General features: G+C 40.1%; 1 protein-coding gene across 1 annotated transcript in view; it reads left to right on the top strand.

The window, feature by feature from the left end:
• Positions 1-24,425, top strand: part of PAH (phenylalanine hydroxylase) — a 70,844-nt gene that overhangs the window by 4,818 nt on the left and 41,601 nt on the right. Inside the window, exon 3 of the mRNA XM_005572043.3 lies at positions 16,345-16,528. Within this exon, the coding sequence (XP_005572100.1) occupies positions 16,345-16,528 (184 nt within the window). The remainder of the gene's footprint in view (positions 1-16,344; positions 16,529-24,425) is intronic.

The following is a 24,425-nucleotide window of genomic DNA, read 5'->3' as shown; positions in this document are numbered from 1 at the left end:
TTCTTCAAGACATTGGTAAATGTTTTATGATTAAAGTGGTTCCATAATTAATAAACTTGGGAAACTTGGGCATATTATTTTACCTGATTTCTTTATTATAGAACTTTTAGAGTCTCTAAAACTAATTATACTAAGTCGTTTAAAGAGAGAAATGTATATATTATTTTCCAAACTTACTTGACTGTGGATCCTTTTTTATTTTAAGAACATTTATTAACATCTTGGAACAGAGTTTAGGAAATATTGATTTGGGTGTTTGCTGGGCAGCCAAACTTCACAGAATTCCAAATAGGTTTCCTCATCCAGATTCCTCCCAAGTACTATGCTAATATTTTTGCTGGGATTTTGTCCCACCTGAAAATGCATTGCTTTATACTGAGATTCCTGTGACCTCTCTAGCTGATTGGGAGGCAGGGGTAGCACATTGGTCAGGGTTGTGCACATAGTTAGTGCTCAGTGTGTTTGGGCATGCAATCAACAAATCGTTTTGTGGCATGACTGGATATGATTAGATATCTTGTGAAAACCTATGATGTTCTCAGCACTATGGGTGGGGAGGAAGATGGGGGATACACAGAAATTGTAAGGAAGAGAAACTGCCTCCTTTAGGATCTATCAGGGGAAGCAAATATTCTGAGTAGCTGGGGAGGGAAGGCAGAGCATGAGAAGTTATCTCAGTAAAAGGTAACTTTATAGACATGATCTTATTCAGTCTTATGAAAATAACATGAGGTAGGAGCTATTTCTGCTCCCATTTTTCAGAGGTAGAAACCGAGGCTTAGAGGGATTAGGTAAATGTACCCAAGGTCAAACAGCTAGTAAATACTGAAGACATCATTTAAACCCAGGCATTCTGACTCCAGAACCTACAGACACTCTTAACTGCTATTCAGTACTGCCCCAGACAGAATGGGCTTCATAGTTTGCAGGGCCCACTGCAAAATGAAAACGTGGGGTCTCTTCCTCAAAAACAGGAAACAACGCTGTTAAAAGTACTAGAATATATAACTTTGTCCTGTCTTCTGTGGTCTCTCTCATGTCCTGTTATGGTGTTTTTGATTTGCCATTTAGTTGTGCTCTCCTTCCCTGGGCACAGTGGCCCTCTAACTGCTGGGTTCCCTCTCCAGCCAGTGCTGGGCTGACAGTTAAGCCTCTACCAAGGATGGGGAAATCCATGTTTCATTTCCGTGGGCCTGCTGCACCAACCCACAGTGACAAGCTATCCCCCAAGAGATTGTAACCTCTGGATGGAGAATGGAAACAAAGCTTGCCTAAAGCCAAACCACCCGCCAAATCCCCTGCCAGATCTCCCAGGGTTGGGGGAGAGTGGCAGCTGAATATGAGCTTCCCCGCAAAGGCCATGCCTCCTGGTCATGACGCTGGGCAAACAGCAGTAGTGGTGGTGAGGGAAGACCAGGGAGGGGAAGGCTGTGTGGGCCCAGAGGTCCAACAAGCTTGAAAGCAAGCCCTTAGAACCATGGCTGAGAAGGTAAGGAGAGGGCAAATGGTGTGATTACACATGAGCTGAGTCTCCAAATACCCAGCATGTGCTTCATTGTCCCATTGGACTTTGCTTATCAAACACAAATTCAAAAGTCGTTATTAAGAATTTCAACTCACGCCTGTAATCCCAGCACTTTGGGAGGCCGAGGCAGGCGGATCACGAGGTCAGGAGATGGAGACCATGCTGGCTAACACGGTGAAACCCCGTCTCTACCAAAAATACAAAAAATTAGCCGGGCATGATGGTGGGCACCTGTAGTCCCAGCTACTCGGGAGGCTGAGGCAGGAGAATGGCGTGAACCCGGGAGGTGGAGCTTGCAGTGAGCCCAGATCGCACCACTGCACTCCACCCTGGACTACAGAGTGAGACTCTGTCTCAAAAAAACAAAAAAACAAAAAAACAAAAAAACACAAACAAATTTCAAGAAGGTTGCAAAGAACATGAAGAACATGAAACCCCAAGTGTGATTCCTGTGGGCCGACACTGGACACTGGTTGCACATCCCAGAAGCTGGCCCTGACCTCACACCTCTTTTATGAAGCTTTCCTTGAATTAATTACGATCTTCTCAGTGTTCCCAAAGCACTTCTTATGTTTAACTGCAGCACTTCCTTGTTTGCTCAGTGTCTACATTTATGTCTAGCCCTGAGGATGGTTTCTTCAAGAAGGGAACCTTGAGTCATGTTTATATCCTCAACAGAATCTGAGTTTTATATATGTTGTGTTCAGTTAAGAATGAAATTCAATCTAAAGAAAATTTTTTTAACTTAATACATTTTTTAAGTTAAAAAATGTTTTAAAAATATCTTTTCACTTTTTGAACCAATTATTATTATTATTATTATTATTATTATTATTTTTGAGACAGGGTCTTACTCTGTCACCCAGGCTGGAGTGCAGTGGCGCGATCTCAGCTCACTGCAACCTCTGCCTCCCAGGTTCAAGCGATTCTAATGCCCCAGCCTCCCGAGTAGTTGGGACTACAGGCACGTCATGCCCAGCTAATTTTTATAATTTTAGTAGAGACAGGATTTCACCATGTTGCCCAACCTGATCTGGCACTTCTGGACTCGAGTCATCTGCCTGCCTTGGCCTCCGAAAGTGCTGGGATTACAGGCATGAGCTACCAGGCCTGGCCAGAGCTGGTTAATTTTTACCCTGAGTTTTTAAATATAATTAAATCTTGTGATTGAATATATGAATAAGTAGAGAAAAGAGATCTCCTATTTAGAATTCCAAACAATTTAAGTAGTGGGTTTTTATAGTGACTTTTTTTTCCCAAAAAGTACCACATGGAAGGGGGAGAAAAGTCTCTTTACAGTGGTGACATGTGACAAAGACACCTCAGCCATGTGACCAAAATCAACATTATTCAAAAAGAAACTGAGTATTAAAATAAACCTTTCCTTAATAGTAAAAAAATAAAATTAAATTAACATAATCAGTGATGTCATGTTGATAGTATGAATTCTTGGTAGGATGAAAATGGTTCATTACCCCTGTGGTCTTCCTCCCCACAATCCATAACCTCCATCTAACCATGAGAGAAAAAGTCAAATGAATCCTAATGAGGAACATTATCCAAAATACATGACCATTACTCCTGAAAACTCTCAGGGTCATCAAAAACAAGTACTGTCTGGGCGATTTTCACAGCCGAGAGGAGCCTAAAGAGGCATGAAGATTCAGGCCAGGCATGGTGGCTCACGCCTGTAATCCCAGCACTTTGAGAGGCTGAGGCGGGCAGATCACCTGAGGTCAGGAGTTTAAGACCAGCCTGGCCAACATGGTGAAACCCCGTCTCTACTAAAAACACAAAAAATTAGCTGGGGGTGGTGGTGGGCACCTGTAATCCCAGCTACTTGGGAGGCTGAGGCAAGAGTATTGCTTGAACCAGGGGGGCAGAGGTTGCAGAAAGCCGAGATCGCACCATTGCCCTCCAGCCTGGGCAACAAGAGTGAAACTCCATCTCAAAAAAAAAAAAAAAAAAAAAAAAAGAGACATGAGGACTAAATGTAATGTGGTATCTTGAATGAGATCCTAGAACAGACAAAGGACTTTAGATATAAACTAAAGAAATTTGAATAAAGTATGGTCTTTAGTTTACAACGTGCATCAATATTGGTTCATTAATTGTAACCTGTGTTCCACATTAATGTAACATGTTCATAATGAGGGAGACTGAGTCCAGGTTATGTGGAAACTCTCTGTGCTATCGTTTCTATTTTTTCATAAATCAAAATTATTCTTTAAAAATTGCCTTAAAAAATTAAACCTGGGGGAGGAGAATTTATGTCTGAGTGAGAGCAAGCAATGAGTGTAGAGAAGAGGGACAGCGTTTTCTGAGCAACAAACTGTCCATGAGAAAGAATATATCTGTAAAATGCACCTAACTTTTTAGCTTTTATATTAGATAATCAGCATTTTCTCCTTGAGAGGTTGCCCCTTAGGCCTAAGTCAGAGTTAATAGATTAAATAATAGTAAATGAACAGAATGTTTTCAACCTAGTAAATAAACAACAAGTAACTAAATTATCAGAACTGGATGGAATGCACTCAAGACGTGTGTTTGTGTGTGTGTGTGTATGTGGTGGTGGTGGTGCGGGGGGGCCAGGAAGGGGGACACATGAATGTGTGTGAACTTTGGTTGAACTCTCTGAAGCGTTATCCAGAATCTCAACTACACAGGTCAGTAAGTGATATTATTACACCCATTTTACAGAAGAGGAAACAGAGGTCACTATAGTGGGTGACTGAAGAAGGGTTGTTAGTGAGTATTGATTTTTTTTCCAAGCATACTTCAGAAGTTGCTGTAGACATTGTATAGGCCAGTATGCTTCTCACCTTAGTAACAGCCTGGCAAAATGTTACAATCACTCAAAGTGCTGAGTTAAGGCTGGGCATGGTGGCTCAAACCTGTAATCCCAGCACTTTGGGAGGCCGAGGCAGGCAGATCACTTGAGGCCAGGAATTCAAACCAGCCTGGCCAAAATGGCGAATCCCTGTCACTACTAAAAGTACAAAAATTATCTGGGCATGATGGCGCATTCCTGTAATCCCAGCTACTCAGGTGGCTGAGACATGAAAATTGCTTGAACCCGGGAGACAGAGGTTGCAGTTAGCTGAGACCACCCCAACTGCACTCCAGCCTGGGCAACAGAGTGAAACTCTGTCCCCCTGCACCCCCCCCCCAAAAAAAGATGCTGCGTTAAAAGAATCAAATTCTAGTATTTGTGGAACCATGTTATGCAATGAGCTGGGCACATATGACTGTTGATTTAATCCGCATTAAACTAAGTGACGGTAGTGCTCTCACTTTATGGATGAGGGCTGAGGTTCAGAGTGGCTGAGTAATTTGCTCAAGATCACACAGCTAATGTGCAGTGGAAATGGCATTGAACTATGAATCTCAGATTCCAAAACCCATGATCTTTCTATTACACCCCACACCTCTGCCAAATACAGATATCCCTGAACATCTGAATCACTCTGGAGTTTTTTAAAAAATGCAAATATCCTGGCCCCAGTCTCCCATTCTTGGGGGAAGGGGGCAACAGTGTCTGTCTCTGGGTATTTTTTCTTTCATATTGAAAAATGCATTTAAATGCAAGAAAATTAACTACTAATATTCCTTCCATCTATTATCAACCGCTGTTAACATTTTGACATATCACTTTCAATTTTTCCTGTATAATTGCAGTTTCAAAAATTACAAATTAACATATTGTTTCTTAAGAAAAAAAAATAGAAGATAAAGCTACAGTCTTCTCTGATCTCTCCTCTATCCTGATCATTCTACAAACTTTCTAGCCAAGACAGCATCATTATGAGTTTAGCATATTTCCTTCCAGGCCTTTGGAAAAGTATGTTGATATTAACAAATGTCATACTGTGCACATTGGTCTGCAGCCTCTTTCAGTGAGCACAATGGAGTGGCCAAGAGGATGGACTCCATGTATGTAGGGCTGTGGCTTAGAAAGGGTCACTTGTCTTCTCTGTGCTTCAGTTCCTCATCTGTAAAATGGAAACAGTAATCGTGTCTGCTTCATAGGGTAGTTCTAAAGATTAAATCACTCAATGCATGTGAAACCCTCAGAATGTTTATTAACTGTTAAGTAAGAATTACTATATATATATTTCTTGAATGCAACATTTAAAAATGTATACATGTTGACACATACAGAGCAGGTTCATAACTTTTAACTTCTGAAGTATAGTTCTTAATATATGTGTATCATATTTTATTTATCATCCCTCTATTTTTGGCATCCATGGTGTTTTCTGTTTTCTGTAGTCACAGACAATTCTGCAGTATTTTGTTCAATTTTTTTGGTAAGTAATATGCAAACATTTATTTTGAGTAGATACCTATAAGTGGAATCTGGTCCTAGGATATGGACATCTTTAGTTTTAATCAGAACTACAAAGTTTTTCTCCAAATGTCCTGTAAGAATTTATACTCCCACTGGTTTGACATGAGAATACTGATTTCCCTATAGATTTAAGAATATATGCTTATTATTGCCTTTAATCTTGGACAATATAATGAGTGAAATGCAGTAATTTATTTATTTAATTTTCATTTTTCTGATTATCAGTGAGATGTAGGTCATATTTCATAACATTAATGACTTGTCTTTTTGTAAATTGTGATTTGTCTACACATGGTTTTTTTTGGCAAATGTGCCTTTTTCTTACTGATTTTTTGACATTTTATATGCTCTGAATACTGTTATGTGTGTTACAAAGATTTTCTCCCAGTCTTTCTCATTTTACTTGGGTTTATGGTATAATTTGTCATGTTGAAATTTAAAATTCTGATATAATCAACATTTTCAGTCATTTTTTCATGGTTTTAGATTTTTGTTTGTTTGTGAATTTTTTTTTAAACTCCACTGGTGACTCTGATGCCCAGCCGGGAATGAGAACCATTGTTCTAGGCTGTTGCCCGGGAAGGGGTTCTTGCTGTGTATGAGAGACTGTGTTATCACTTCACAGGAATTAAGTCATATTTACTACTCATCACAGTGCTATGGGGAGTCAGAGATGCCATACCCATTTTAGAGAGGAGGAAACTAAACCTCAGAGACTCAGTAGCTTGTCTAAGGTAGAGAAGGTGGTAGGACTTCAGAAATTGACCTAGGTCTATTGTGCTAAAACCTCCGGGCTTATATATTTTTTTAATCAGAGAAAAACCAATTGCTATGAGAAAGCAGAAGGACACAGCAGTTATTTTGCATCTCTTTTCGTTGTAAAGAGAATTATCTTTAAACTGCGAACGTTGAAACAAAATATTGAGAGCCAAGAGAAGCATGGCTGGTAGATCTTGGGACTCTGTCCTTGGACTAGTGACTTCACCCCATCACCTATCTGTTACTTACAAAGGGTTGAATCAGGGAACTATCTGGGGCCAAGGTTTTATGAGGAATCAAGAGATCACTATTTGCCCATAGATGAATTCATATCTTTGGTACCAAACATTATAGTAGCCCCATGTTATGATATAAAGAGTAGGAGGAATATAGGCTTGATATTGGGCATCTAAATCCCAGATCTGCCAGTGATTAACTTATTGATCTTGCTATGCCTGGTGTGACTCTGAGGCCACAGAAGATGCTCACACAATTTTTATTCCTTTACCCCTTCCATGTGTGATCTATGAACCCCATTAGGAATCTTCAAGAAAGCGTGAAGATGATAAAGATGTTGGAAGACTAGGGAGAGTAGAAAACCTTGATTTTAAAGTTTTATTTTTTTAATGAAAATCTAGAATGAATGACTTGCATTGTTCATGAACACTTATAGAAAAGTGGCAATGGCCAATAATAGCTGGTGTGGAGCCATTTGCCAGAAGAAAAATAACTTGGCAGAGTGGGGGATTGTGGTGCACATAGTGTGCTTGTGTATTTACACCTCTCCCAACATCTTTGTGAATGAGGTGGAGAAGTGAGTCATATATGAAAATACGGACAAGACCTTTAAGCTGTGGAGTTTACAACACATTTCTGGACCCTATAAAATGAAATTAAAGGAAATAAGTGGCAAAACAAATGAAATAATCTAGACTATACTTTAGAGCAGTGTTTCCTAAACATTTTTTTTGGCAAAATTGGTATGATAGTAGATGTTTTATCAGAAAAGAATTCCAAGGGTCATTATATCTGAAAAATTCCACATCTAGGTTTTAGAGAGCCATAGTACACATGAATTTATTAAAGATTCTGAGAAGTTCTGCAGAGAGGAAACCTGTTCAGTGTAATCTCACTCAGCATTTCCTATATGTATTTACCATGGGACCTTGTTTAGGGAAGATCTGTTAATATCTTCCAGGCACCAGTGTTCCACTAAACTTATGCTGTTTTACAGTTATGAACTCCAAACTATCAGCGATAACCTAGGTTTGGGGTTAACCTGGCATTGGGAGTAAGAATATATCATCTAGAATCAGACTGTTTAGATTCAGAACCCAGTTGCATAACCTGTAAGCTTGATGACCTCAGGAAAATTATTTAACTTTTTAGTGGCTAGGTTTCCTCATTCTAAAAATTAAGATAAGAAGTAGAAGTTCAAGTGAATTGGGGCCAAATGATTAGGAGTATACCAAAACCCTTACCTGCTAACCTACAAACATCCCACTGACCTCTGTAGATTGTTCTAACTTTCAATTATTTATGCATTGGTTTAAACATTTTCTGTAGCGCTCTATATTTTTAGCCTCTGCTAGCTCATGTCCATGCCTTTTAGGAAAATAGTCTCCTGAGAATCTTTACTCTAAGTGGCTTAGTAATGGGATAAAAAATGAGAAGCAGGCTTCTGGGGGAAGTACACTGTTCACCTTACCATGTATTCTCTGGGGAAGGGAACAAGCAAACAAGCAGATATACAGAGCTCTGAGCTCCAAGGCCGTCTCTGGCGTATATGGGTAGGTTCAAAGACAGCATCATTCAATTGATGAAGACACCTACGCTCAGACTAGACAAGCTTCCAGGAACTAGACACTTAGAGCCAAAAACTGCTTCAGAATTTACCCTCCATTTTTACAGTAGACAGACCTTTGCTTCCAAAAGGTCTGTCCTCAGACTGGCTGCAGCCCTGGCTCTCTCCTGCAAGGAGTCTCCTCTGAGTTAGGCAGCCCAAACTACCTGGAAGGGAGAGTGGAGGAAGAAATAATCTCATAAAGAGGGAGGTGGCTGAAAGAAAAAAATGTCCAAAGAATCACACCAGAGACATGCCAAGAGGAAGCAGGAATGAGATCCCAAAAGATGGTCTTTGGGGTGAGAATCCCATGGAAGGTCCAGCTTGAATCTCTCCAAGATCTCCTCCTCCAGACTAGAGTGGGGGATAATCTTGAGCTCCCTATAGAATTTAATTGTGCTGCTCATACTTTCTTGAATATTTCTAGTTTCCTATAAATGCCAGTGGGTTTAATTTCCATATTGTTGGTCAACTGGGGCATTGTTGGCCCTCCCGGAAGAGGAAATCAGTGAAACATGTAAGAACTTCCATCAGTATCTCCTTGCGACTTCTCCAACTTTTGCAACTACCATATCTCACTCCAAATGTTGTTGCCCCAGACAGTTCCTGTCTCGTCCCACTACAGTCTAGTCTTAAAACAGCTGCCAGAATGCGTCTTTTAAAACATGAATCAAATGATATCTCTCTTCTGCCTAATTACCTTGCATAGCTTCTTATAATGGCCAAAATGGCCCTCCATAATCTATTCCTGGTAACTTCTCTGCCTGGTGTTTTCACACCCCCACTTCCTGCTCACTCTGCCCCAGTCACACCGGCCTCCTTGTTGGTCTGCCCTCACGTTGTGCATTCTCTTACTCCAGGACCCTTGCACTGGCTGTTCCCTCACGTTTTTCTCCCTCACTGATTTCAGGTTCATGCTTAAACATTACCTGTTTATTTTTTTATGACTTCGTCGCTACATTGTTTAAAAATAGCACCTCCATGAACAATGGTGTAGCCAGTCCCTTTCCAGCTTCATCTTTCTCCGTGATGCTGACCACCATCTGAAGACTATATATTTTACTTCTTTACCATACCTACCATTTATCTCCTCCTTCGAGAACATAAAGCTTCACGAGGGCTGAGATTTTTTTTTTCTGCTTTTCCCACTGTTACACCCCAGCACCTAGAACAGTGGTTAACACAAAAAAGGTGCTTAACTGAATGAATTATTGAACGTTCCTGTCTATTTACCTAAGACCGGTGATTTAGGACATTTTTTTGTAAATTTCTTTGATATTGTCCCCAGCAACCTCTGAAACAGGCCAGGACATAACTTCACTTAGGTTTACTCTAAGACAACAGCACGTAGCACATAGTGGTCCAAGAAGCTCTCCCTTGCCAGTCTATTCTCATCTCAAAAGATGCCTAGGCCTTCCTTCTTTTCGAAGTGTGCTCTCAAAAAAAATAAAAATAAAAAAAAAGAGCTGAGAAAAATTTAGGGTGAAACAAATATTGAAGAATAAAATGACACATAAAATGTAATGTGCTCCATCTTTCAGAGAAATGAGCATCTATACCAAGTTGAGGAGGCAGAGTGTAAGGAATACCTACTGAATATCTATTAATGAAGACAAAAATTGTTAGGTGCAGACAAAAATTGTTAGGTGCTTTTGCTTTTTTAAACTCTCATTAAGCTGCCAGGTAATATTATCATCTTAATTTTAAACACAGAATACCAACTTCAGAATGGCCAATTAATATAGCCAAAGGTAGTGAGTAGCAGAACCAAAATTTGAACTCAGATAGCCCACATACTTGCAAGATACTGTTCTCTCTTTTCAATGAATAAAATAGAGGAGGAGGAGGAGACGGGGTGCCCAGTTTCTGGTCAAGAGAAGATCCAGAAAGACAAGCCAACTTTTCACCATTATGAAGTCTGTTTCTATAGTTTTATTTACTTGTGACCAATCCCCCTTTAGAAAGACTTTGTTAAAGGATAGGAGAAGAAAGGGGTTTCTGGTGAATACTTAGAAAAATTGGTGATTCATTTCACCTTGCCTGTATCTTCTGTTTGAATCCTGATTAAGCAAGGTTTTATGCTGCCATCTTTTATGCATAAATTAAATATTAGACAAATCATGAAATTGTTTTTGAAAAGTTCAAGCCTTTATTGCCTTCCCCTAGATGTCCACTTGGAGTAGTATCAAGAGTGCTTTCTTTATCCCTCAGCAAAGATGTGGTGAGTGTATATGGGTCAATTTGTAAACCTACACAGACACTTGTTGAAAAGTAAAAATTCATTTGTTAAAAGTATGATCCTAATCAGGCTTGTAAATTAACTTTCGAGGCTCTCTTAGCAATCAAAATTATTGGTTTCTAAGGATCCATACTAGTAAATTAGAAAGACGCCAATAAGGAAATTACATGCCAAACTGGAGGGTTGTTTATTAACAAATTGATTCCAATGGGAAAGAAATGATTTAAACAATTCAGCTCTATGTTCAGTATGTAATTAACCAGAAACTTCACTCATGTAAGACTTCTGCCAAGTAAGTAGCAGTTACATATAATCTCATCATAACTTCCACGCGCCACCCCCCATTTGTTAGCCTGGGCATAATATTTTAAACATTTTTTAATAATCACATGCCTATACCTATCATAAGTATTTACCCCAATGGTTATCATTATAACCACTTAACAAATAAAGTTAAGGTTTCATTATGAAAGTAATAAATGTGGCTGGGCACAGTGGCTCACGCCTGTGATCCCAGCACTTTGGGAGGTCAAGGCAGGTGGATCACGAGGTCAGGAGATCGAGATCATCCTGGTTAAAGTGGTGAAACCTCTTTCCTACTAAAAATACAAAAAATTAGCCAGGCGTGGTGGCAAGCACCTGTAGTCTCACTTACTCGGGAGCCTGAGGCAGGAGAATGACATGAACCCGGGAGGCGGAGTTTGCAGTGGGCCGAGATCGTGCCACTGCATTCCAGCCTGGGCAACAGAGCGAGACTCTGTCTCAAAAAAAAAAAAAAAAAAAAAAAGCAATAAATGTTTCTAGGAAAGTTGAACTATGATTTTAAAAAAAGAGAAAGAAGGAAACAAAAAAGTTGAACTATGATTTTAAAAAAAGAGAAAGAAGGAAACAAAATCACCCCTAAGCCCTTCATCTGGAGACCGCCACCGCACTCAGGTCTTGAAATGCTTACCGACACGTTTTTTAATACATGTTGTTGTTTTTGTTACTCACTTTTTAATGATTGCCTAATCTTCCATTGTGTGATTATACCACAGTCCACTTCATCATTCCTCTATTATGGGAGTTTAGCTTAGTAGTTTTGGTGAAATGCTATGTGAATTTTCTCATAAGTTAAATCTCTAACACTAGAAAAACTGAGTCATGAAACATAAATTGTTTTATTGTTATCCTCAAAGCTAGAAGCTTCTCTGTGGAAGTGGATGCTTCCAGGGGTGGGGTATGAGTGAAGAGCACTATATCCTATGGTCTGCTTCCCAGAACTTCTTCCCTGCTCCCCTTCCTTCCCAAACTCTCCCACAAATAAGCATGCCAGAGGTGTGTCCATTCTTGGTTCTTGAATTTGCTGTGCTCTCAGCTCTGCATAAGGCAGGAATTGGTTATGTCTTCTTTTGAAGTTTCATCTTAGGTAAATAGTAGGTGGAACCTACCCATTCTCTTTCTTCTTGAGCCAAGAAGGATGACATTGCTCTTTGCTTTGTTTAACAAGTAATCTGTGTTTGCCAGAGAAAGCTTCAGACCTGCCACTGTCTCTCTGGCGTTACCTCCCCACTATTCTCTCTCTCCCTAATGGGGGCCCCTCTGTGGGTTTCCCTAGCCACAGTCCTCAAGGGTGTGTTGCCTGCAGTTGAAGCCATAAATAATGGCTGCACCATGAGCCTGTTTGAGGTTACTTATTGTATTTACTACATCCAGAGGTTTTAATTATTTGTGTTTGACATAATGGTAGTAATAATAATAAAAGTTAGTATTTTAGTGGAGTGCTCACTGTATATATGCCTGGCAGGAAAGGCAGTGTGGTTAAAAAACTAATGACTCTGAGATTAGGAAAAAAATGGGCCTTGTTCTCTAGCTGCTTAAGGCAAAGCACCTTCATCTCTGATTTTATCTTTTTATGTCTCCTTTAACCTTTTCAAAGGATTGTTGGGATGGTCATAGAAAAGAATTCTGTACTATAAAGTGATACTTAAGTGTGAAAAGGCATCACTACCGTTCTTTTGAACTTTATACCATTAACGATTCAGGCAATAGATAAACCTCTTCAACCACAAGTTCAGTGAATTTTAATTTTTTGACATTTTAGAGTTATTTAAGTTATATTTTCAGATACTTTCTGTCCATTTAAATATTGGAGTAACCCCTATTATCTGTTTGTTTTAATAAAGTGTATATGATACTCCTTGTTTTTCTCCATAATAAATAGTATTACCAAGGAAATCACACACTTTCTGACTAAGTAGCAGATAATTTGCTAGGCATTTATGTTAGAGGACCAACTAAAATAAATGACTTTTTTGGTAATAACCATAAGAACTAAAATATCACTATCTAAAGACATTGAAATTGAGAAGCTGTAGTAAATAATCATTATTTTCACGTTTTTATGGCATTTAATGAAAGCAGCTTCCCAGCTCTTCGCACGAATGTGGGAGTGGGGTGTTTCCATACTTAGTAAGTGCTTCCAGCAGGAAAACACTGACTGCAAGTTGACATCTTTGTGTTGGGGGTTCAGTGCATTTTAGTAGACTTTGCCAAGTGTTGCTGCTGACCAACATTCATTTTTTAGTTCATTTCTGCTTCAGAACCAGTGTAAAGAGTGAAGGTTTTGCAAGAAAACTGTGGCATAATTACAAATGAGCTCCAGTCCCCCACAGCCTATTCTCAGAAAGGGACAAGACAGATATAAATAAAACTCTTGAGTCATCCAGCCTAATTTTTTTAGGGGATGCATTTGGACAAATTATACAACCCACCTTGTGCCTCTTATCTATGTCTGGTGATTTTGCATCTAGCACTCAGCAGATGCCATAGTAATCCAAAAGAGTCCAAGGAATTTGGTTCTACAATTAGGGAGCATTTCAGACATCAAGCAAACTCTGATACGCAGGCAGTTATTACCTTTGAGAAAGAAGTTATTGCCTTTTTCTGGTAATACATCACAGCTACATTCCTTAAAAACTCTAAGACTATTTATACTTGTGATGTTCCAACACTTTTTGAGAGCATTTTAAAAATTGTTTTTTCACTGAGGTGTTTAAGAATAGTCAAGAATAAATGTCAGTTTGAATTTTATATATATATATATATACACACACACACACACAAGAGTTAATGTGAAAATATAAACAATTATTACAAATCAGTAAAAAATCTCTGTGATAAAAAAAATGGTATAAACTGGTAATTCATTAAAAAAATGCAAATGGCTACTAAACCTAGGAAAAATGTTTAGTGTCATCAGCAATTAAATAAAAAAATTGAGTAATGAGTTATTTGCTGTTTTCATCTGTCAAGTCAAGAATATTGAAAATTCTTAAAGTTAGTACAGGTGGGAAACATGGATCTTCTAGTGGAAAGATAGAAGAGATGAGTATAGTCTTTCTGGAAGGCAATGGGACAATATATAAATAATCTTTAAAGGGTAGTTTCTGATTAAACAATTTGACCCCTAGGCATTTATTCTGAGAAATCAGACAAGTAGGCAAAAATTTATGTATAATGTTGTCCATTATTTCTAGTGGCAGAAAAACAAGAAGCAGCACATATATCCATCACTATAGTATTGGTTAAAGAATTTATGACTGCATCTATGCAGCAGATCATCAGGCAGCCATTAAAAATGGTCTGATTAGGGTAGGAATGGCTAATGTAAAAGCGGGAAATATCTTATTCATCCTTGCATTATTCGAGTACCTAGCTTGGCCCATAATATTTGATATAAAGATGATATTCCTCAGGGAGATATGATGTGCTCTTTTCTTCCCATTGGATTCCTGAAATTCTCTTTATTTAGCCACATAGTGATCAGTGTAATAGTCAAATCTGAGGGTGACATGGAATATGATGAACTTTTTTTCCGTTTTCTTACCCACAAACTTTTCTCATATCCTTGGATAATTTTGATCCTTTTGAGGAGATTATAGAAGATGTCCTGAATATAATGTCTTCTTACCACTTCCACTCCCACCAACGTGGACATAGCCACATTCACGTCTCGTCTGCATTTCAGCACCAGCCTCTTGACAGGCTTTGCTTGGTCTATCTTATCCCTTAAAGTTTGTTCTCAACATAGAAGTTAGACTGATCCTTTTAAGCCTATGAGATCATATTATTCCTCTGCTCAAAATTTTGCAAAGACCCCTATTTCTTTCAGAATCAAAACCATAGTCCTTAAAATGGCCTGCAATGCCCTGTGATTATTCTGACACTGTCTCCTGTTATTTTCCCCTTGACCTCCTCCACTCTCGTCAACCCACCTTGTGGCTGTCTCTTCAACAGGCCAGGCATGCTGCCACCTTCCGGCCTTCATCTCCCTCAACTCCTTTAGGACTGTACATAAACTGTGCCATCCCAATGAGGCCCCATGTGCCTGCCCTATTTAGTCCTGCAATCTGCCCTCACCCTGCCTCAGGAATGCCCATTTGCTTCCTCCTGCTCTGCCTTGCATTGTTGCCTTAGACCTTCTCATTATAACATGCACAAATGAGTTTCTGTGTGTTGTTTGTGTCCCCTCAACTTCAATGTAAGCTTTATAAAGGAAAGCATCTTTATTTTGTTCACTGATGGATTCCAAGCTGCTAGAAGGATCATTGGCCACTGTTGGGTGCTACAAATGTATATATTTATTGAATAGCTTGAATGGAAAGTAATTATATATATACATATTATTTTATTTATTTATTTATTTATTTAATTTTGAGACAGAGTCTCGCTTTGTCGCCCAAGTTGGAGTGCAGTGGCACGATCTTGGCTCACTGCAACCTCCACCTCCCTGGTTCAAGTAATTCCCCGGTCTCAGCCTCCCAAGTAGCTGGGATTGGGATTACAGGCACACACCACCATGCACGGCTAATTCTTTTGTGTTTTTAGTAGAGATGGGGTTTCACTATGTTGGCCAGATTGGTCTCGAACTCCTGACCTCAGGCAATCCACCTGCCTCCGCCCCGCAAAGTGCTGGGATTACAGGCATGAGTCACCGCACCTGGCCTATATAAACATATTAGTGGTAATTATATGAGATAATTTTTACTGTGTGCCAAGTGGTGCGTATGTATCATATCATCAACATTCCCAATGAACTTACGAAGCAGGTATAATTAAGACCAGCAAGTTACAGATGGAAAAACTGAGGATTAGAAACATGAAAGTACATTGTCTCACAAGCAATAAATTTAGATGTTAGATATAAATCAAGTAAGTCTGATCCCCCTATTCAAGCAGAACAATGTTGCTTCTATCTTATTTATTTATTGTAATTCCATAGAATTTCACTTGGGAAGTGGGGAGGTTTCCTATGTAAATATTTTTGGCAACCACTGTCTTAAATATTTTAACCAAATCAAAATCTTACAGTGGCAACTCTAGGCCTTTAGCAGATTTTCATGTGATTAAATTGTGACATGTGAACTAACTGCCCCACCTCCTGCCACTTAGTACTTGGTTTTAAAGAAGAAAAAGTAAACAAAAAAAAATTTGCAAATTTAAGGACTCTTTTCTACTCTTATAAAAACAATTGTATTCATGAACTCTCCATTTTGTTGTGTTAGGTTTTATTGTACTGGTTCTGCATCTTTGACCTGCGTTAGTTCCAGTGACTGTCTCCTCACCCTCCCCATTCTCTCTTCTAGGAGAATGATATAAACCTGACCCACATTGAATCTAGACCTTCTCGCTTAAAGAAAGATGAGTACGAATTTTTCACCCATTTGGATAAACGTAGCCTGCCTGCTCTGACAAACATCATCAAGATCTTGAGGCACGACATTGGGGCCACTGTCCATGAGCTTTCACGAGATAAGAAGAAAGACACAGGTAAGAATTAGAGGAATTTTGCAACATAAGTAACTCCACACTGTCTTCATAAAATAACAGCAAGATATATATTTAACAGCATATTTAAATATATGTATATTTAATATATATGTATTGGAAATAATGCCTTGGAAGACTGTTTGGGGGATTGAGCGGATATAGGTTGGGGACCTAGGCAAGTGCGTGGTATATTTTAGACATATAATGAATTTTAGTTCTTTTCCCCCTTCCTAAAGATAGCTATTTCTTTTCTCTTTTCTTTTCTCTCTCTCTCTCTCTTTAACTTTATAAGCTTTTAATTTGTATTTATTTTTATTTTTCTCTCTTTTTTTTCTTTTGACTTTTATTTTAAATTCAGGGTTATAGGTACAGGTTTTTTACATGGGTGAATTGTGTGTCATGGGAATTTGGTGTACAGATAATTTTGTGACCCACGTAATCAGCGTAATACCCAATAAGTAGTATCTAGTTTTCAACAAAACCCATGAAAACAAGCAATGGGGAAAGGAGTTCCTAGTCAATACATGCTGCTGGGATAACTCGAAAGCCATATGCAGAAGATTGAAACTGGACCACTGCCTTTTACCATATACAAAAATCAACTCAAGATGGTTGAATGGATTTTTGCATCTCTCCATTCCAACCAGAGGGATCTCCCCATATAGCTCCAGTTCATAACATGCCAATTCCAGAGCTGGAGCTACCTGGCTTCTTGTTACTAGGGCTTTCATTGTCATTTTCCATCTTCTTATCTGTCTCTTCTACTCATACAAGCTCCTTGTGGGCAGGTACACTCTTACCTATATTTGTATCCTCAGAGTTTAGCACACTGCTTGGTACACAGGTGCTCTGCACATATTTCCAAGTGAATGACTAATAAAGGAGTTGTCAAAACTTGCATTGTCCCATTATTTACATACTGAAATGCTACCCATCCTCTCGGGATTGGGGGTGGGGGCGGGGAAGGGTGATGGAGTGTAGCAATTATAAGTGTGGGCTTGAAGTTGAATAGCCTGTGGTTCAAGTCCTGCTTCTTCCACCTATTGAGTTTGATACCCCTGACAACTTGCTTTAACTGCCTTGACCTCAATTTTTCATAGGGCTTTTGTGAGGATTAAATGAAGTCATACATAAACAGTGCTTAGAACAGTGCCTGGTGCACTGTAGGGCTGGACAAATGATACCATGTGATTGTTATTATGATTATGATTGGCCTGAAAGCAATACAGAGGAGCAAAGTGACTGCTTTTTAGGGCCTCGAGTATATTCAAGTGAACCATTTTTTAATAGACGTTTTATTTTATTTTTTATTTTTATTTTATTCTTTTTAGACAGAGTGTTGCTCTTGTTGCCCAGGCTGGAGTGCAATGGTGCGATCTCGGCTCACCGCAACCTCTGCCTCCCAGGTTCAAGCCATTATCCCGCCTCAACCTCTCGAGTAGCTGGGATTATAGGCATTCGCCACCAAGCCCGGCTAATTTTTGTATTTTCTGTACAGACGGTCTGTCACCATGTTTGTCAAGCTGGTCTCGAACTCTTGACCTCAGGTGATCTACCCGCCTCAGCCTCCCAAAGTGTTGGGATTACAAGCGTGAACCTCTGCGTCTGACCTTAATAGGCTTTTTAAAAGAGCAATATTAGGCTTACAGAAAAATTGCACAGAAAGTACAGAGAGTTCCCAGGTCTTTCATCCCTACCTCAGTTTCTTCTATTGACATCTTGCATTTGTGTGGTTTTTTTTTTTTTTTTTTTTTTTTTTTTTTTTTTTTTTTTTAGAATTGATGAGCCAATATTGATATATTATCTCTAACTGAAGTCCATAGCTTACATTCGGGATCATGCTTTGTGTTTTGTAGTTTTATTGATTTTGACAAATGCGTAATGTCATGTATCTACCATTTCAATGTCATACAGAATAGTTTAATTGCCCTAAAAATGCCCCATGCTCCAGCTATTCATTCCTTCTTTACACACTCCTTGCAGCAACCACTGATCTTTTTACTAGCTCCATAGTTTTGCTTTTTCAAGAATGCCACATAGTTGAAATCATACAGTATGTAGCCTTTTCAGACTGGCTTCCTCCATTTAGCAATACATATTTACAAATCCTCCATGTCTTTTTGTGACTTGATAGCTCATTTCTCTTTGTTCCTGAATAATATTCCATTGTCAGGATGTATCACAGTTTGCTTATGCATTCACCTATTGAAGGACATCTTGGTTGCTTCCAATTTTTGATGCTTATGAATAAAGCTGTGAATAAACATTTATGTGCAGGTTTTTGTGTGAAGATAAGTTTTCAACTGATTCAAGTAAATACTTAAGAATGTGATTGCAGAGATGAACTTCTTTAAAAAATTATTTTTTTCTACTGTAAAATCAAGTTTCTTTCCAAAACACTTGGAAAGACTTTGGGTCACGAGGAATTCAGGCACCATAGCTGAAAGAAGCATTTGAATAGGCAGAGATGCTTTAAAATGAGACAAGATCCACCCCGTAAAATAGGCCACTGAAACATTTTTCAAAAGGTAGCTCCGTGGTCTTTCTAGGAGACTCATCTCTGCCTTCATTCTCCTGTAGGTATAACCAAGGTAAGGAAAGCCCACCCCAGTGTTCTGGCTTTGCAGAGAGTGGGCAGCCATGCAGATGGGCTCAGGTCCCTGGAGGGCAGGCACTGGGAATTCCTCCCTGGATCATTCCTATCTGCCTTCTTTCCTTTTCAGCCTCCCAAGCTGCTTCCCCAATGACTGCCCTCTCTTGCTTTTTTCCGGCCACCTGCTCTCAACAGGAGCTGCAGACCCTCTGGACAAAGGGCCTGCCAGATCCTGGGGCAATTCAGCCTCTGGTTGGAGCAGGTGGAGGCTGGGCCAGCTGGGGCCATGAGGAAGGAAATCAAAGCAATTGACAGGCAGACAGCCAGCCCCTGGAGGAGCCAGAGAATATATAGTAAACCAGCTGGAGAGCCGGCAGCCTGAACTGGAGGCTCAGAAAGGAGGTTCTTAGCGGGGACATAGAGGGGGAGTTAGGAGTGCAGACTCAGGAACCACGTTGACCACACTTGGTGTGACTTTGAGCAAATCATTCACCCTTGCAGTCTCCCACTGTATCAAAGGGGAGTCACAACAGCCTCTGCCTTATAGGATTGGTGAAATCACACAAGTGAAGCACTGGGAACAGAGCAGAGCATGTTTAAGGACTTAAAGATATTCTCTATTCTTACCATTATCATCATTATCGTTATAAACACTGGCATGAGCACAAGAGCTACCGAAATGCAGCCTGTACACAGCTCCTTTTTCAGAGAGTCTGGCAACTGGAAGGTGACCTGAGAGGTCATGCAGTCCTACAGACCCCTTCATTTTTCATTGTAAAAACAGAGGCTGGGACTTGCCTTAAGGCAAAGAATGGGTTCTAGGGGGTCACGGGCAAGGGTGTGTTGAGAGCTGCTCTGTGCCAGGCACAGTGCTAGGAGAGAAAGGGTCAAACTGCCTGTTCTTAAGGAGCTCGCAGCCTGGCAAAGGAGAAGACACACCCAGGTAAGTAGAATAGAGGAACAGGTGCTGTGAGAAAGACAAGGTTGGTGCAATTCGGCCTGTTCCCTGCTTGTGTTTAGCTCTGAGAATCCAGGAAGTATGAAAGTAAAAAAAGCTAATGATATCTTTTTTTTTGAGATGGAGCCTCACTCTGTTGCCCAGGCTGGAGTACACGGGAGCACAATCTCTGCTCACTACAACCTCCGCCTTCTGGGTTCAAGCAATTCTCCTGCCTCAGCCTCACTGAGTAGCTGGGATTACAGATGCATGCCACCACACCCAGCTAATTTTTATATTTTTAGTAGAGACGGGGTTTCGCCATGTTGGTCAGGCTGGTCTTGCACTCCTGACCTCAGGTGATCTGCCCACCTCGGCCTCCCAAAGTGCTGAGATTACAAGTGTAAGCCACAGTGCCCAGCCTAAAAAGCTAATGTTTTTACATAGAGGCATCATGTAATAAAAGTTGGGCTTATTGGAACCTGGAGGAAGCACAGGTTCATTTCCCTAGCAAGGATTCTCACGTCTTTGCTCAAAATGGCAAGGTTGTTGATATTTGAAGTGGGATGACATTTTCCCTAGGGAAGAAAAACTGGCTAAGACCAACCCTTTAAAACAACATGTGTTTTGTGACCCTTATTTCTTCAGATGATTGGTCACCCAATCCCATAGTGGCTGCCCCCACCTGACCTTAACTTACCTGTAATGAGACAGCTGATGCTGACATGCCACAACGTGGCATCTGCCAAGAAAGGCTCTTTGGGTTTCTGTGACAGTTTCCATGAAGTGGGGTCTGGGCCAAGAAACAGGTCTTTTTAAGGAGAACAACCATTTCTTTGCAAAATCGCCCTTTCTATAGGACTCAGTGGGAGAACAGTCAGAGGAAGAAAAGCATTGTAGTAGATCTGAACCTTTGATTCTTTCTCCGGACAAAATGCCCTTTTTATTGAGGGGCACAGATCTCAGAGGCGAGTCTGACAGCAGGTTCAAGTAGGAGAAATCAATTAAGCTAAACCACTTTCCACTCTAGTTTTTAAACCATTCAAAAAGCCATGTGGGTGATAGAAAATAAAAGTTTTTTAGTTTCTTAATTGCGAAAGTTCCCCACCCAAAACAGCTTAAGAGAAGGTTAATTACGGCGACATGGTAAAGAAACCCCAACCTTCTCAAATGCCTCCTGGAGAAGCTGATGTGAATTTAATAGGATTTTAATCCAGAGAGTCTTTTGAATACTTGAGGTCTATTCTCCTGCTACCCTCTTTCCTGATGACTTCAAATCCTTCTTCAACCCAACATGAAAGAGCATTAATATCTTTCATCGATCAATCTACTAATCCTTTTACCTTTCCCTTTGAGTCGACTGCATGACATTACATTTAGTGGGGGTTAGAAAATTCCTATATGGAGACAGATTGCAGCCAGGAGAAGCGGACAGACACAATGTCTTGGGTAGACAGAGTTATAGGAACATCACCATTTGAGAAATACGTTTGCAGTTATTTTCCAAGAGCGGATAAATATCTGTTGGGTTTTGTTTAATTTATGGTGATTATAAGGGGAAGAAAAGTGGACTCAAATTACCAGAACAACTACTGGTTCTGTGGAAAGCAGAAAGACCTATCTGTGTATCTATCTATCTATCTATCTATCTATCTATCTATCTATCTATCTATCTATCTATCTATCTACGTTGCCTGGGGACACTTATGATTGCTATGAGAAGACAAAAGCAACATCATTATAGTCATTCCTTCCCTCTTATTGCCCCTTCTTGCCTTCTTGAGTTTTTTCTGCTTCAACATTTCTGACCTGAAGAACAGTGCTGAATAAAGCTGACATTTCAGAACAATTGGGGTTGAAGGGAGGATAGGATTCCTTAGAGGGCTCTGAAAAGCCCCTGGGATTGTGGGCAAGATAGTACATGGGTGTGCATGCATATTTTTTAGGAGACAAGATTTTTCAAAGGGGCTATGGTTCCCAAAGAGTTAAGAATTTTAGAGAGAAGCTGCTTAGGGCTGGAAGGGAATCCATATGGTTAGAGTTTTTCTCCACTCCCACCACCTGAGCGTTTCTTTCCTCTCTCCTTTCGTCTGCTTGGCTTTTCTGTCTCCACCTTCCCACTGCCCTCTTCTCAGTTCTAAACCTGCTCCCATGCATTTCACTTTGTGCATTCCATGAGTGCCTTTCACAGCTGTAGATATATGTGGCTCTTTGTCTGCAGGAGACCAAGTATCTGCATGTTTGCAAAAACACAGGATTGACTGCCTTTTTCAGTCTTTACCTGGATGCTTGCTGGATGTGCTGATGTAGCACTAAGTCCTGGCAGCTGGGGAGGTCACTCGTTTCAGCAGACTGCCTCACTGAGACAAGCACACTCCAGCTGAGAGGATCAGCCCATACAGGGGGAGCTGACACCAACCCAGGAGCGGGAAGCAGAGTCTCTTCATATCCTTGGTAGACTGTCTTCTCCCTGTGGTCAGTCACAAGCAGCTCTCTTCATTGGCAAAGGAAGATCCTGAGCAAATGCTATTTCTGTAGCCCATCTAGTTTGTCAGGTCACAGAGCTTCAAGCTCAGGAAGATTAAAAAATTATAAGGAGGCTCTCATTCTAAGAGGAATCCCTCACTGGTATGCCACATCCAGTGTTTTCCAAATTCTTTCACATTAGGTTGTCTCATTTAAGTTTTGCAACAACCAACTCTGACAGCTAAAGCAAACATAGCTAAAGCAAACATTCTTGTTTTCAATATTAGAAAACAAGTCAGAAAGGTATAATTAAAAGATTGCATGGATGTTGCAGTTCAATTCCTGGACTGTAGCTGTTTGGCCAAGTTGCTGTCCCTCTTTAGGCCTCAATATTTTCATCTGCAAATGAAGAAATCCAGGTACCAGTGTGGTTGTGTGGATTATATGATATAATTTGCATAAAGTGCCTAGCATGTAGGGCCCATGCAAAAGGTTAAAAGTAAACTTACCCTTAAGTCTCTCATAAGGATACACACACAATGAATCTTAGGGCTGAGCAAGTCCAAACTCCCAAAACTCTTGATGTCTGATAAACAAAGGCAACCGCAAAATGCTATTTGGGTCAGTCCAAAAGATAGTGAAAGGTAGAAAAAAATTAGACAGGGAATACATTTTCTCTGTGTGACAGGTGTGTTCTCTCAGTTGAAGAAGGAAGTAAAAGGATATGGAATGACTGTAACTAAATGTCACTGCCATCATGCTGGATTGAGGGAGTATTGTCGTGACGCACTAAGGGCCATGAATTTAGAGTCAAGAGCCAGGATTTGGGTCTCCATCTTATACACTACCAGCTAGGTTTGAATTCCATCTGACACCCTTCCAGATGGATGACCCCTTGTCCTTAATCTGTGAAACGGAGCAAAGACCCACTCTCCCAATTCGTGTGATTCCTTGAGGGGATTGTGTGGAGTACCCTGTGCATTAGGGTGCTTAAAGATCAAGTTGAACTTGCTTGAGTTGAGTAGGCCCTTGATCTTAGACATCCTTAAGCTTCAATAGTGAGAGTTCTCTATGATTTATAACCCCAGCCAATAGCAGGTTACTTGTCACCACCAGTTCCATGGACATAGACACTGACCAGGCCAATAATAATATATAAGGAATTGGTCACAGCCACCACCTCATTGAAGCCAGGCTTACCTAGCAGCCACGGAGACAACTTCATGTGTGGGATTGTATGATGGGCCCTGTGAATGATCTCACATTTCCAAATACTTTTTGTGCTTAACATCATCCACTTGGTGCTATATTGCACATGGCACTGGCATATGATATAGAAGGTCACCTTTTCATGCAGCTTTTCTTTCTCCTTCCCTTCTTTCTTCCTCTTTCCTTCCTTACTTCCACCATCCTCTTTCCTCCTTGCTTCCTTCTTTCTTCTTTCCCTTTTCTTTTCTCTTCTTCCTTTCCTTGTACCATTCTGACAATACTCAAAACCAATAGCCTCTTTTATTTTTCATCCTCTTTGACATTTTTGTAGCATCTGACACAAATATCCCCCAGGAATTCTCTCTTTCCTTAGTATTTTATGAATTATGTGGCCCTTACCTTTTAAAAATCTTGACTGTTGGAATTTTCTTCCTTCTCTTACTACTCCTTCTCAAACAGCACAGAGTCAGCATTGCCAAATTCCTCTCTCATTCACATCTATCTCCTAATTCAGTTATCATTTATGCTACCGATATTGATTGAGTGCCCACTCGGTGTCAGTCACATGATAGGATGCAATAGTGAAAAAGACAGACATGGTGCCTAGACCCATGCATTGTATAATCTAGTAGGTTGTGGCTACATGGCATAATACATGGCAGTGATAGAGAAGGTGGCATGCCTCAGGAGTA

Source organism: Macaca fascicularis, chromosome 11 (assembly GCF_037993035.2).
Source record: "Macaca fascicularis isolate 582-1 chromosome 11, T2T-MFA8v1.1".
In the NCBI taxonomy this organism is placed as follows: Eukaryota; Metazoa; Chordata; class Mammalia; order Primates; family Cercopithecidae; genus Macaca; species Macaca fascicularis.
The sequence above is the reverse complement of the archived record's forward strand: the minus strand, read 5'-3'. Positions and strand labels throughout refer to the sequence as shown.